The 15,960-nt window shown below is 38.6% G+C and overlaps 1 protein-coding gene across 1 annotated transcript in view; it reads right to left on the bottom strand.

Annotated features, from left to right (window-relative positions):
* LOC137427347 (sodium- and chloride-dependent glycine transporter 1-like) overlaps positions 1-13,114 on the bottom strand; it is an 80,449-nt gene extending 67,335 nt beyond the window's left edge. Inside the window, exons 1-3 of the mRNA XM_078769179.1 lie at positions 12,987-13,114; positions 11,010-11,189; positions 585-738 (exon numbers count right to left, since the gene is read on the bottom strand). Of these exons, the coding sequence (XP_078625305.1) occupies positions 585-738; positions 11,010-11,189; positions 12,987-13,092 (440 nt within the window). The 5' untranslated portion in view covers positions 13,093-13,114. The remainder of the gene's footprint in view (positions 1-584; positions 739-11,009; positions 11,190-12,986) is intronic.
* Between the last annotated feature and the right edge of the window lie 2,846 nt (positions 13,115-15,960).

Here is a 15,960-nt window from a genome sequence, read left to right as displayed (position 1 = left end):
GCTCTTACACGAGCCTCAACTTTGCATACAAAATAAAAAAACTGATTTAAAAAAATGCTGACATCGAAGGTCACATTGAAAAAACTTATATCAACAACATGTAGAAAATAGTTTTGGATTTCAAATACTCATTATCAAGCCAAAATGGTCAATAAATAAAATAGTTTAGGTCCAGGTTGAGGCATTAAAAGCAAACCATCGGTATCAATGTACTATGATGGGGTAGATAATTGCAATTCTATTTGCAAAAAAAAATAGAGAACAAAAACACCATCAGATTCATGGACTGAAATAAATTTTATGTAAAAAATAAGTAAAAGCAAGAAAGAAAAAAAAAGATCGAAATTTGCATAAACATCCCCAGAGTTATTTCGCTTCGGTTGTGGTTCGGGATATGGACAATGGATAATACACCAATTAAAATTTCTACAACTTGGAGCCACTTTAACCACTATATCTTCACTTCCCTTGTCTTTACATCAATGTTTGTGACATAATTTCATATAATTAGTGTGACATATTTCACTGTTCTACACAGCTTGCCTGGTGCAAAACTATTCGCTTTGATGTGTGCTGAGTCTCACATCCAGTACTCAGAGCTGGGGCTTGCACGACGTTCAATCCTTCCAGGAATCTGCGTTGTGTTGTTCTCAACAACACTGAGGATACTGGTGGCTGTGGATATCATTGTTGGCAAGGTATGTCTCTTGGTAGGAAACCACGTGTTGTTCCTGGAGTCTGTAAGTGTAAAATAAAACAAATAATAAGAAGAATGGTTCAAAATATTGTGAATGAAATTTTGTAGCAACAATTATAACATGTTTCTGCACCATACTGACTGAAAATAAATTAATTGCAGTTAGAACTTTTTGTCTGAACACAGTGTCATATATTTATTGAGTCATACCATGATCTATATATTTCTTATAGAAACAAAAAATCAGAAAATTAAACATTTCCTTTGCTTGTATGCACTGAAAATGCAAAAGTGCACACATTCTCCAGCTCCACCTTTATGAGTGCAGTGTGTGTAAGTGTGTATATATACAGTCATGTGAAAAAGTAAGTACACCCCATGTAAAGTTTTGACTTTTTCAACATGTTTCAAATTACAGCTATTTGATCTTCATTTCAACAATATTGACAGATAAAGGTGATATAATATAACAAATATCATGAAACATTTACATTTTGTAGTCCATTTGTATAATTTAAATAAACATAAATGCAAATTTCGCATGTGGAAAAAGTAAGTACACCCTTGGCCCTAATAGGTGGTATTGCCCCCTTTGGCAGAAACAACCTCAAGTCGGCGTTTCTTATAACTGTCTATCAGTCTATGACATCGACTGGGAGAAATTTTTGCCCACTCCTCCGTGCAGAATTATTTCAGCTGTGCGATGTTTGAGGGATTTCTTGCATGCACAGCTCGTTTCAAATCCCCCCACAACATCTCGATGGGATTTGGATCTGGGCTTTGACTTGGCCATTCCAGAACCCTCCATTTCTTTCTTTTCAGCCATTCCTTGGTGGATTTACTTGTATGTTTAGGGTCATTGTCATGTTGCAAGGTCCACCTTCGGTTGAGCTTCAACTTTCCGACAGATGGCCTCACATTATCCTCAAGCACCCTCTGGTACAATGAAGAATTCACAGTGGATTGTATGATGGTGAGCTGCCCAGGCCCTGATGCAGCAAAGCTGCCCAAAACCATAATATTTCCACCACCATGCTTTACAGTTGGTATCAGGTTCTTGTGGTCAAATCTTGTCTTTGGTTTTTGCCAAACATGTCTTCTGGTACTGTGGCCAAATAGCTCTACCTTTGACTCATCTGTCCAGAGCACATTGTTCCAGAAGTGCTGGTCTTTGCCGAGGTGTTCATTGGCAAACTTTAGTCTTGCCCTGATGTTCTTTGTGGACAGCAAAGGTTTCCTTCTGGTACACCTCCCATGTACATCAAATTTGTGCAGCCTCTTTCTAATGGTAGACTCGTGCACTTTGACATCAACAGTGGCAAGAGCTACCTGTAGGTCCCGTGATGACATTCTGGGGGTTTTAGAGACTTCTTTCTGCATCTTGCGGTCTGCTCTCGGGCTGAACTTGCTGGGGCGGCCTGGCCTGAACAAGTTGGCAGTTGTTTGGAATCTTCTCCACTTGCAGATGATCTTCCGGCCAGTCGAATGATTGATTTCAAATTGTTTGGAGATCTTTTCGAATCCCTTCCCAGACTCGTAGGCATCTAAAACCTTCTTTCTGAAGGCCTCAGTGAGCTCTTTTGATCTAGGCATGGTGACGCCACACACTTCAACAACAAAGAGCAAACCAAACTAAATGTCTGAGGTTTAAATAAGACAGGTTCCTTCAAGGTCCTCTCCAATGATGTTCTAATCATTTGCACCTGAGGTGGTGCACCTGATTTTAATTTTAGGTATTTGAAGTAGTGATAAATGTAGGGTTGTACTTACTTTTTCCACATGCGAAAGTTGCATTTATGTTTATTTAAATTATACAATGGACTACAACATGTAAATGTTTCATGATATTTGTTATATTATATCACCTTTATAACCTGGTGTTGGGCTAGCGGCTAGGGTGCCAGCTTAGGATCCTAGGATCCTGGGTTCGAATCCCAGTCGATCGCTGAATTAACACCAGGGGGGTTGACTCAGCCTGTCATCCTTCCGAGGTCAGCTAATTGAGTACCAATTCACTGGTAATTCCCTGTTTGTCGTAAAAAGGCGACAAAAAGGGTTGGCGGCAGGAAGGTCATCCGGCCGTAAAACATTGTTTCAAAAAAGGGGACCAACAAAAACAACAACAACCACGGTGCCCAAAAAAGGCCAACCCCCGCTTTGCGGGGAAAAATGGCCTCTAAATGTGGGCTTTTTTTTTTTTTTTAATCTATCTATTCTATCTATATCTATATCTATATATCTATATCTATATCTATATATCTATATCTATATCTATATCTGGTATCGTGGTATCTATCGTGTCTATCGTGCCATCTATCGTGGTATCTATCTATCTATATCTATTTATCTATCTATCTATTTAAAGGTTTTTTTTTTTTTTCCTTTATCTATCAATATTGTTGAAATGAAGATCAAATAGATGTATGTTGAAATATGTTGAAAAAGTCAAAACTTTAAATGGGGTGTACTTACTTTTTCACATGACTGTATATACTGTATGTATGTATGTGTATATATATATATATATATATATATATATATATATATATATATATATATATATTATACATACACACACACACAGTAATACCCCGGCCTACGTCATTAATTGGTTCCATAAGCCGTGACGTAACTCGGTTTTTGACGTAAACCGGGTGCAATGCCTTTTAACTCTTTCACGAGCCTCGATCTTGCATACAGAACAAAACAAAAAAAAACATTAAAAATGCCTTAAAATGAAGACAAACACCGTAAAACGAGAGTAAATAACTCGCGAAAGTATATAACTATCGCTAAACCTTAAAGAACACTAAAAACACATTTGAATCATATTTTTTAATGAGTAATGAACACAATTAATAAATGAATTTGTGAAGAATAATAAATAAAATTAATAAGATTATGTTATTCACCTTAAACGTGGCGTCTCTTCTGAACACAAACACACATTTTAGCAGTCTTAGCCGGCGGCGCTTTTTCAGTGACGTATGCGAGAATACGTTCCCTATCATGAATGATGGTCGATACCGTCGAGCGTGGCAGCCCTAAGGCATAGACCTTATCGCGAATCGGTAAATATCAACAGAGGGCGCTCCACCGCAAAGCATGATGGGATCGAAAAGGGGGCAAACGTAAACACGAACCCAGAAGAGGAAGCGTCTGTCTACGATCGACGCTGTGTTTACGGAAAGGAAGATGGCTAATGTGAAAGAAATTCCGCGTTTTTTGGCATTAAAATCCAGCGATTTAAAGAAATATTTGAGGGAAAGGGGGGTTGCCATTGGAGAAGAGAAACAACTTGCTTATGCAAGAACAGTTCCTGAATGTTGAAACCTCGATTCGCCATACAAATATCACCGGGCTGGAACTAGTCTACAATGTTCGTCATCTTTACAATTTTTTTGTCCGACGTGTTTCCTCCTGTAGGTTTGGAAATGTATGAAATTGTTCCGCGAGGTGTAATACCAACAAGGCACTTGAGAGTAGGTCTTGACTTATATTGGCTGTGCACTTGCGAACAAAACTTGGGAGACGGTGCTTTGTCCTAATCCAAAGCGAAATATGAGGTCCTCGTCGCGAAGATTAAGCCGAAGCTTCATGAGTGTCATGAGTAGTTGATGTGTTGTGTTGTCATGAGTAGTTGATCCTCTAAAGATTGAGATCGCTTAACTCCGGGTTTTGTAGTATTGTTTATTTGCCAGGTCTTGTCTTCCATTGATAATTTCCCCTTATAATAATGAAGGTTCTGTGCATGACGGGATACTTCTGCTAATAACCACTTAAAGAGGTCATAACTAGGTAAACCTGTATAAAGTTTCACAGGTTCATCACAGTTTGCTATGTCCGAAACAGTAAGCTTCTTGTTACATACTGCAATGGCGGCTTTCAGTTTTGCGATGGTGTCCTTGGCTTGCAAATACTGGCTCATGAGCTGATCACAGTGGTAAGGATCACATAGTGTGTCAATGTAAACAAGCAGTCTGTCAAAGTGACAGCGACCGCCGGCGGCGCTATTGCCCCTTTCCGATCCCATGACGCATTGCGGTTCCGATTCGCGATAAGGTCTATGCGCTATCACCGACACTTTTTCACCATATCATATCTTTTAATCAGATTTAACTTATCTTCCATCGTAACCACATTACGCTTGGAAACACTAGCATTATCCTTCTTCGGACCCATGGCTAACACAGACACAGTAAAGGAATACTGTACATCGCCTCTGTTTTGAATGAGAACCAGCAGCTGCGCGTACGTACAGTATACTGTACATACATTTTAATATATTTTTAATGTGCTTTTTATTGTATTTTAAATTGTTTTTTTAGCTTCTTTTATTGTTAATTTATGTACTATTTTATTTATTTTAAATATATTTTTAAGGGAAATTTTTTTTCACGTCCGTAGGAGTGACGTAAAGTCGCACATAATGACGTTCGCTGAACTGAAATTTACTCTAGAAGAGCGGCGTAAAGTCGGATTTGATGTAGGTCGAAATGGCGTAAAACGGCGTATGACTGTATATATATATATATATATATATATATATATATATATATATATATATATATATATATATATATATATATATATATATATATATATATATACATATATATATATATACATATATATATATATACATATATATATATATATATATATATATATATATATATATATATATATATATATACATATATATATATATACATATATATATATATACATATATATATATATATATATATATATATATATATATATATATATATATATATATATACATATACAGTGGAACCTCTAAATCCGAATTTAATTCGTTCCAGCGGCAGTTCGGATTGGGAAAAGTTCGGAATTAGAAACTATTTTCCTCATAAGAAATAATGGAAAGTGAATTAATCCGTTCCTGGACCCCAAAAACCCATTATCAAGACACTGTTAACTGCAAATACACATGATTCAAGGTAAAATAAGATGAGTAAATGCCCTAAATATCAAATAATAATAATAATAATAACAAGAAATAAATGTACTAACATGAAAATAACTGCATTTACCTTCGTGGAGAGTTCTGATGGTGCATGTGGAGGCTGGAGAGGAGGAAGGAGGGAGAGGGTTTTATTGCTTGGAAGGTGAGGCACCTTCCAAGCTAACATCAGATGACTTGACTTACGGTGTTTGCTCTCTTTGTCTCTTAACACCACTTGTAGAGGGTTGGGGCTCACTAGGCTTGCTTTCTTTAGAGAACCACCTCTCCAAAGTTGCCTGGTGTTGGCGACTTTTCTTAATTTTTCTGAAGTGGTCAATCACATCGTCACTGAACAAGTTAATGCTCCTGTTAACCACTGCTTTAATAGGGTGCCACTTTTCAACAATGGCCTGTGTTTTAGACCAATGGAAGCACAGTTCTCTAATTTCAGCACTGGAAATATGAACGACGCTCGCGGCGGGAAATATGAACGACGCTAACGCTATGTTGGCGGTTCGGTTATAGAAATACATTCGGAATTAGGGACAAAATTTTCTCGAATTTACGGTTCGGAATTAGAGTAGTTCGAGATGAGGGGCGTTCGGAATTAGGGGTCACTACTGTATATATATATATATATATATATATATATATATATATATATACATATATATATATATATATATATATATATATATATATATATATATACATATATATATATATATATATATATATATATATATATATTGTTACGTCCTCCTCCCCAAACCCCGGTCACGGTGTACCTCCGAGCCCCGAGAGGAGTCACGGCAGAAAGATGTGTTATTCTGTGTGTCAAAGATCAATGGTGAAACCACACCAATTGTTACCAACAAACAAGTATTGTATTAAGGTCACACAAGAATAACAGTACAATAACAATATTAATCAATTGTACAACCAATATATCATTCCTATGATGGTACCATCAGTTTCGTACAATATAACTCACTGTGCTCCAAGTGAGCGAAAATAACATTCCCAATGTTTCTGTCCCAGCTTCAAACCAAAGTCGATCCACGCTCCAGTGATCGTCAGAACGATGTTGTATCGAGAGACCAGAATCCCGTTCCGTTGACAGTCACACTGCCAAAGATGGGCAAAGGTACCCTCAAGAGGCGACTGTGAAATCACACCTTCGGGTATGGATGTTCAACGGCTCCCCACACGGCGAACCGCAAATTCCCACTCAAAATCCATGTTACACATGCAAACCAAGCTAACGGCTGGATGCGTTGAAGTGGTTGGAGCGAGGTGAAAAACTTGGAGCAATGCGAAATCAGGCACGAGGCAAAATGGCCAATGGTCCGTTCTCGAGACGCAATGGCACTCCAATGATTCTCTTCGGAATCAACCGCAAAACCTGACACGCAGGTTTATCTGTCACAGCGATAACAACTCTGTCGCAGGAATCCCTTTCCCAGGAAACCCAAAGTTCACCCGTGATCCCCCGTTCGCCAGCGTTTGATCAAGACCTCAAAGCAGCTCGGCTCCTTCTCGACCTTACTCGCTCCGCCTCCTTTTCCTCTTCTTCTTTTTTTCATCCGGTTCCCGATCCGGTTTCCGGTTTCTTTTTAAAACATTAATTTTTTTTACCTTTTGAAAACAGTTATCTCCAATTCACTTAAACGATAACAATAACAGTACATGGAACAAAAATGTTTACAGTGGATGAGAACCACAACAACAGAAGTGACGAATCAGTAACACTTTCCCCCCTCAATAAAGAAAGTTGGAACATAGTGAAAACTTTCTTTGCATGCAAAAACTCTTTTAACAAACAAAAGTAAAACTCACACCCAAATGATCAATTCACGTGAGCAACAATAATTAATATTCCCCAAAATAAAGCAACAAAACTTCCAAACAACCTACAGGAATTTCCAAAGTTAGTTCACTCTGGATAAAGCATCAGCAACGACATTGTCCCTGCCCTTTACATGCTCAATTTCCAAGTTGAACTCCTGCAAAGCCAAACTCCATCTCATCAACCTCTGATTTTTATTTCTCATTTTTTGAATGAAAGTTAAGGGGTTGTGATCAGTGAAGACTTTTATAGGAAAGGTAGTAGTTCCTAGATACACCTCATAATGCTGAAGCACTAGCAGGAGAGCAAGGGTCTCTTTTTCCACGGTGGCATAGTTTGCCTGATGTTTGTTAAACTTTTTCGAATAGTAGCACACCGGGTGATCCACACCATCACTATCTTCCTGTAATAGAACTGCCCCAGCCCCCACATCACTTGCATCAATGGCCAACTTGAATGGTTCTTGAAAATCCGGGGCTGCTAGGACAGGAGAGCTCATTAATATTGCTTTGAAGTGGGCAAAGGCAGCTTGACATTTGTCATCCCAAAACAAACTTGGTCTCTTTCCTCAGCAAATTCGTTAAAGGGGCTACCACATCAGAAAAATTCCTGCAGAACCGCCGGTACCAACCAGCCATACCCAAGAATCTCATAAGCTCCTTCTTCCCTTTTGGAACTTGGAAGCGATGAATGGCTTCTATCTTGGCTGTCACCAATTGCACCTGACCCTGACCTACTACATGGCCTTGGAACACCACCTGTGCTTTTACAAACTCACTCTTAGATAAGTTGATGGTCAACACTGCCTCGGTCAATTTCTTGAAAAACGCCTGAATTTGTTTAATATGATCTTCCATGGTCATGGTGTGGATGATGACATCATCCAGACAAGCCTCCACCCCCTCAAGGTCTGCAATGAGCTTATTAATCAGCCGTTGAAATGTAGCAGGCCCGTTTTTCAATCCAAAGGGAAGAACCTTGTACTGATACAACCCATTTGGTGTGACTAAAGCCGAGATTTCCTTGGCTCTATCAGTAAGAGGAATCTGCCAATACCCTTTCAGCAAGTCAAATTTAGTTACAAATTTAGCTGGGCCTATTCTATCAATACAGTCATCAATGCTCGGGATGGGATATGAGTCGGTCTTGGTCACTGCATTAACCCATTTTAAACTGTTACGACTGTTCAAATACCCCTTTACAAATGTTTAAAACTAGTGGCTTTAAGTGCAAGTTTCAACCTCACAGAACACCTGTTGAATCAAAATTTATCACATGTTGACATACATTTTATTAAAGTATACATGCTATTAAAAAGATATAGTTTTGCTGATTTGTGGTGGGCGGGGGGACCTGCTTGGTGGGCCACTCCAGTTCACAGACTAAAGCTCCCATGGTACATTTTGGAAGGGTCAAGATTTTAGCTAGTACCACAGCCAAAATCCCATTTCAATTAAAATATTTGAGGGTAAGGTTGACCATACTTCCATGGCAAGATTCTTATTTAACAATCCTATGAATTATTGCAAATTAATTTGAAATTATGACAGGGCCGGGGAGGGGGAGGCTCCGGTGCCACCTGGCTGGGTGAGCTTTTCCCACCGGTTGCTTTGGCTGTGAAAGAGGAACAAACAAACGCACAAAAAAATACACAATCCAAATTATGATGCAATTTCAACAATTTCAATGCACATGTGCCCACACCCCTAGGTAGTAGTTTTTTCCCATGCAGCGCTTTGTGATGGGGGGGGGGGGGGGCCGGGGTGAGGGGTTGGGAGGTGTACCCATGAGCAGACCATGGGTACCCCAAGCACGTTTGCAAAATTTGGCGGAGATTGGCCTCGCCCAGTTATTTTTTTTATTTTCAGATGTACACGTAATGCATACATAGAATTTCCTTGACGGGAGTGGGTTTGGGGGCAAGAAGCTTAAAACCTTGCTCAGATTCTGAAGGCCCCACAACCAAAATTTGGGGCCTCTAGGTTCTGTAGTTCAGTCTCGGTACTACAGTTCGGCCATGAAAGAATAACGTACAACACACAAACAAACACACAAACAAATACACAGACACTTGAAAATATTTATATGGATGTAAAGTTGTAAACTAATTGCATTATTGTTCCAGGCTACGTATGATTTTCATTTTACTACAATGTGAAAGAAACTTTTAAATGTGAATAGCCATCATGGTGGTGACTCGTGTTGATGATAAAAATTCGTTTTAATATGCAAATCAAACAACCATCTTCCTAACAACAATTCAGTGATACATTTGAGAATGAAAAAAATAGAAATTCCCTTTTTTAAGGCCATTTTCCCTGCTAGAGTGGGGATTAGCCTTGCGGGCCCCGTGACAATCATCATGGTTCCCTTTTTGAGGCAATGTTTTTATGGCCGAATGCCCTTCCTGATGCCAACCCTTTAGTCGCCTCTTACGACATGCTGGGATACGGTGTACCTATTCTAAACCGGGGCACACACCGGCACTTTCATGCCAGCAAGCTGGTACCCAATTTGCCGACCTCGGAAGGATGACAGGCTGGGTCATTGGGTCAACCCCCCTGGCGTTAATTCAACGATCGACCGGGATTCGAACTCAGGATCCTAGGATCCAAAGCCGGCACCACATTTGCAAATTAATGACTGAAAAATGCAAATATATAATGATAGCGTTACCAATGCCGTCTGTGTTTTGATGAGCATTCTGTGAGTTCAACTGAATCATCCGACAAAAGTGAAGAATTTAAGGAGTGTCGGTTCCCTGATTCTTCAGTTCCTGTCGGAATGCTGATTAATACTGGCATATGTACATGCAAAATTACTTTGCATTCTGTCAAAATATGGAAATTACTTCTGACCAATAAGTACAACGAACTACAAAACTTTTAAAATGATGAATATCTCAAGGCAAGCGGTGATATTCATACCCAGATGGGAAAAATTAATATGGGACGAAGAAAAAAAAACAATAGGATTTTTATATTACACATAATATAAATAAATAGCTTAAATCAGATTATTCTAATCCATCTAAGATGTAGTATTTTCTGTTAAACATAAATAGAAAGACAAACTACTCAACTCAAATATTTTGAGAATTGTTTTGGAACAATTAACGACGAACAACGTTTTTCTAAATACAAAATTCAAGGTTCTCGGAAGAGCTGAGAATATTCACATCATTGTTGGTTTTTATGAAACTAAAGACAATCAATGGTAATATTTTCAGTTTTTGCCTGATTTTATCTGATTTCATTTGGAAGCTCAATATTTCTGCTTCAGATATTTACAAAATAGTTAAAATAAAGTAACATGCATAAAAATAAACGTGACGGACAAGAAATGTTGAGGGTATTTGGTGAGGGTATTTGTCTGAAAGGGTTTCAACTTTGAGAGAAACTGCAGAATTGTAAAGTATACACAAACATCCAAAATATGTTATATGGTAATAAAAACGTTTAGGTGCTTTAGCAGGTGTCAATGAGGATTACCATTGAAAGAGTGGTGATCAAAAACACCACGACACTTGTAAGTGTTCCATTCGTTATTGCAGTATGTCCAAGGCAATGTTGCAGACAGAGAGGAGAAGAAATAATGGAAAGAAAGAGCGATAACCATGTTGTAGTATATGCCAATATAGGATGACACGACCATCATTCCATAGCCCACTCCTGCAGGAAGTAAAAAAAAAAAAAACGTGAGCAAAGTGAAAAAAAAAAATCCAAATGCTTACCAAAATGGCAGAAAAGCACATTTCAACTTTTATGTAAACCTTTTTTTTTCTTTTTTCTTTTGCTGTCGATGCAATTTGATGCAAGTATAAAAGTGTGTGTGTGTGTGTGTGTGTGTGTTTGTGTGTCACCATTAATTATTTGCAAATTTCGTCCTGCACATACAGTAGGGTGCAAAATTATTATTATTATTATTATTATTATTATTATTATTATTATACATACATTGGGGGATTCCAGGAGAAAATTTATTAATTGGGAAGTAAAAACAAAATAGGTCATTGTGATATGAAACCAAAAGCACTTTCAAGGCATTTCCATGAACTCTTAAGGATATAACAACACTTAATTATAACAGGAAAAATCAAATGTCTTTGCATATAATTAACGAGGAGAAAATGACAAAAATGTCATAGCCCCCATGGTTTTAGTAATTTTGCTGTATGGAGTTAAATGCCGCCAGTCGGCCATCTTTGGTCAGATTACAAAACAAAATCTTCTGCATATATGTATACTTTCATGTATTGGACTTGTGACAAGTTTGAACAAAATCAGTCCCTGCATGTCCGAGAAATGGTTGGGGACATGTTTAAGTAACAAAATGGCCGCCAGTCGGCCATCTTGGATCTGATATCGACAGACAATGACATGCATATGTAAGCACTCATTCCTTATCTGTGTGCCACATTTGAACAAGACCGGTAAACGCATGTCTGAGAAATGATGGGGTACGTGTTCACTCTTGGGTTATTCATAACTAAAATGGCTGCCAGTCCACCAGTCAGCCATCTTTGATCAGATTGCAAAATAAAGTGAGGTGTACGTGTATGCCGTCATGTGTCATGCTTGTGCCAAGTATGAATAAAATCGGACCATGCATGTCCGAGAAATTGTTGGTGACACATTTAAGTAACAAAATGGCCACCAGTTGGCCATATTGGATCTGATCTGGAAAATACACATACGTGCATATGTAAATTGTCATTCATTATCTGTGTGCCATGTTTGAACAACATCAGTAAATGCTTGTCCGAGAAATGGTTGAAGATGTGTCCAACATCAGGTTTTTACAACTAAAATGGCCGTCAGTTGACCATCTGATTGCATTGCGAAAGAAAATGATGTGCATATGTATAATATCGTGCATTATCTTTGTGCCAAGTATGAACAAAATCGGTCCATACATCTCTGAGATATGGTTGCAGAGGCACGGACAGACTGACGGACGAAACCCAATCCATAAGCCCCCGTTTCGGACCAAGTCCAACGGGGGCTAATAATCAGTGTGACCTCCTTTTGCATTGAGAAGTGCCTCAGTGTGCCAATCCATTTAGGATTGATTTAATAAGTTTATTCATCATGTTTGAGGCAATGTTTCCCAACAGTGTTGTAATGCACTCTAGAGCATAATTAGACTGCTCACATAAATTTATCTTTCAATCATAGTGGGCCCATCATCAAAGCAATGATTCCTACATAATAGTCCCTTATGAGGACCACTTGGACCACTCTGTGGCTGAAATGTTGCACTTTCTGAGAATTTGCTTCCTTATTTAGGCAAAACTTAGAGTTGGTTGTGCTTATAAATATTATGCATTGTAATTCTCACATCTATTGGGAATATTGATCAGTGGGTTTACATCATATATCTTTGATAATATCAAGTCATATTAAAAGGTAGAATCTGTGTTCCTGGTTAAAGTAAGTAGCAAACACAGCACATGATCCAAGACATACCTTTAAACAGGGGATTGACCTTCCACACCCCAAGGCAACTCAGGCTGGAAAACTGGCCAAATGAAAGTTCCAGAAAAAAGAGAGGAATCCCACAAAAAACCAGCATTATGATGTAAGGGAAGAGGAAGGCACCTGTTGAGAGGAACACAAATACACCACCATCTCAGATCGTCCCCAATCCAAAACCATGATCTTTTCTACCCTCGTTAACCTGCCATCCCCCACACCACCCCAGTTCATCCTAAGATATTGAGCCATGGTCGGATTATGTTACATCTACGTATGTTAGAAGCAACCTTGATCCATTACACAGACTCTATATTGTGTCGTCAAAAGGAATTAGTACATTCTCTCATTCTCTTTCAACATGGAAAGATTAAAGGTGTTGCTCCGACCACTGTCCATGGTATGTTTGCAAATGTGGAGTCCCCAGCTTTGGGGGAACCCCATCGCCCCTCCCTCCAAGGTACTGATGCAAATGGTGAGTCATCGATAACAACTCCGCTCCAGCCAATCAGAGCCAGGGACTGAGTCAACCAATGGGCATTCAGAATACCAGATACATCATGACTGATGAACCAATTGGTGTCGCTGTTACATAGACATGCTATAAATGCACGATCTCTCAGCTGTTCCGGCCTTTTTGCTGTGAATCGCCTTGAAGAGTACAGCACAAAAAGCTTCGGTTATTGTTACTAGCAACGGTACCCGCCCTATGGGCGGGGCTTCAATTGGGAGGCCCAAATGAAGGGGCAAAATATCAGAAGGCTTTTTTTATTTTAAACGATTCATATAAACATCCGTTGAATCATATCACATGCAAATCATCAAAATCTAAACAGTACATGGCACCCATTTTGAAAAAAGATTGAATTCTGCAAAACGGAAGCGGCCGCTACACGTCTTTCTCATCCGCACGTTTATGTGTGAAGAGTACGCGCCAAATCTGTAACACGGAAGCGGCCACTACACGTCTTTCTCAGTCGCACGTTTATGTGTGAAGAGTGTGCGCCGAATCTGTAACACGGAAGCGGCCGCTACACCTGTTTCTCAGTCGCTTTGCACATGCTGCCGTGTTACTTCGGAGCCGCATGTTTCTATAGGAAGGGTTCGTCAGGAATCGATCTACTCTCTCCTGGTTCGTATAATTTCAACAAAAGCCACAACACTGTCCACATCGATAAATATTATTCCACCGTGTTTGGAAAAACTGGAAACTTGGAAAAATTGGAAAAACAATATAGCCTATTTTACCCCCAGGGTCCCAGGAATACCCACCCAAAATATCGTTGCGATCGGTTCAGCCGTTTTTGGGGTACCTTCGAATGGACGGACAGACATTTGGTGAATTATAGTAAGATTATGTCGTGTTTGTTTTCTTGTATTTTAAAGTTCTGTAGTACCAAACATCTGTTTAATTATTATTCAGAAAGTTACAGCTTCGGATGAAACGGTGGTGGTTTAGATGTGCTATTCTCCAATTGATTAAGAAATTAATTATTTTGCCATTATTATTTATTTATTTTAATTATTAATCACTTATTTATTTTCTTTCTCATCTGGACAATATTTCAGGCACCTTTTAAGCTAGGAAGATAATATTTGGGCATGACAGTGACCAAGTGATTTGGCTATAAAGGATATTTTTGATTTACTGATTAATCAATTAATTATTAAATTTTTGATTAATTAATTCTTTAATTTTCAAAAGGTTAGACTTTCGGAAGAAACACTGGTGGTTTAGGTATGCTATTCTCCAATTTATTAATGAATTAATTATTTTACAATTATTTATTTATTTAATTACACAATTAATCAATCAATTCTTGTACATCTCTCCCTCCTTATACCGTCTCTATGTGATGCACGGCGGTATCACCGGGCACTGAAGATGCACCGGTGTAGGAGGATAGAATCACTCCCCAGGATAAAATCACTCTGGAGTGATATTTTCCTTGGAAAAATTCACCCTAGAATGGTTTTATCCGAGGATTAAATCACTCCCCCTAGGATTTTAACACTCCCCCTTGCAGGATCAAATGACTCCCCAGGATTATAACACTCCCCCTCTATATTTTGTGATTTAAACAATATTTATTGCATGGTAATGACATACAACCATGACAAAGTTAATGAATATGAACATAAAATGATAAATGAATTGATAAACAGGGCAGAATGATGTTCTTTGTAAACGTCTCTCCCTAAAAATAAAAATACAATGTTTTTCGCATCCCTGTATTAAACTAGGTAAATCAAATAAAGAAAAGTATAAATTTAACATTCAAATAACTATATATTTTGATAATAGAGCATTCGCAGTAATCATTACGATACATTTACGATGTTTTATACTAAAAGGATATTTTCATTTCAACATATAATGTCATTTTAAGTTACGTTCTATAACTTTACTGCACTTTTAAGAAATATTAAATACGGGTTTTAAAATGTTACTCAAATGTTTGTATATTGGCAAAGGTGTGTTCACGTACCGATAACCACGAAACAAGCGCTTCTGAGCAGTTCCGAGAACTGGATATAATATAGGCGCTATATAAATGTACTAGTGGGGTCACCCGTGGGAATACCACGGGCATGGACGTGTGTGACACTTCGACATGTTGAGTTAGATGCTGCACATTCATTTTTACAAAATGGTTACTGGCAATTCATCAGATCCAGAAATGGTGTGATGAACACAATTTATTTATTTCACAAAATATGTGACCCCTCACTCCTCTCCACCTGACACTCGCCTCTCTCCATCCTCACGCCTCTCCAATCCCACTCCTCCTCACACTCCTCTCCAATACCTCCTCACACTCCTCTCAAATACCTCCTCACACTCCTCTGCAATACCTCCTCACACTCCTCTCCAATACCTCCTCACACTCCTCTCCAATCCCTCACACTCCTCTCCAATTCCTCAAACTCCTCTCCAATCCCTCACACTCCTCTCCAACCCCTCACA

The sequence above is a fragment of the Myxine glutinosa genome, unplaced genomic scaffold, assembly GCF_964187855.1.
Source record: "Myxine glutinosa unplaced genomic scaffold, kmMyxGlut1.1 SCAFFOLD_1640, whole genome shotgun sequence".
Lineage (NCBI taxonomy): Eukaryota > Metazoa > Chordata > Myxini > Myxiniformes > Myxinidae > Myxine > Myxine glutinosa.
The sequence above is the reverse complement of the archived record's forward strand: the minus strand, read 5'-3'. Positions and strand labels throughout refer to the sequence as shown.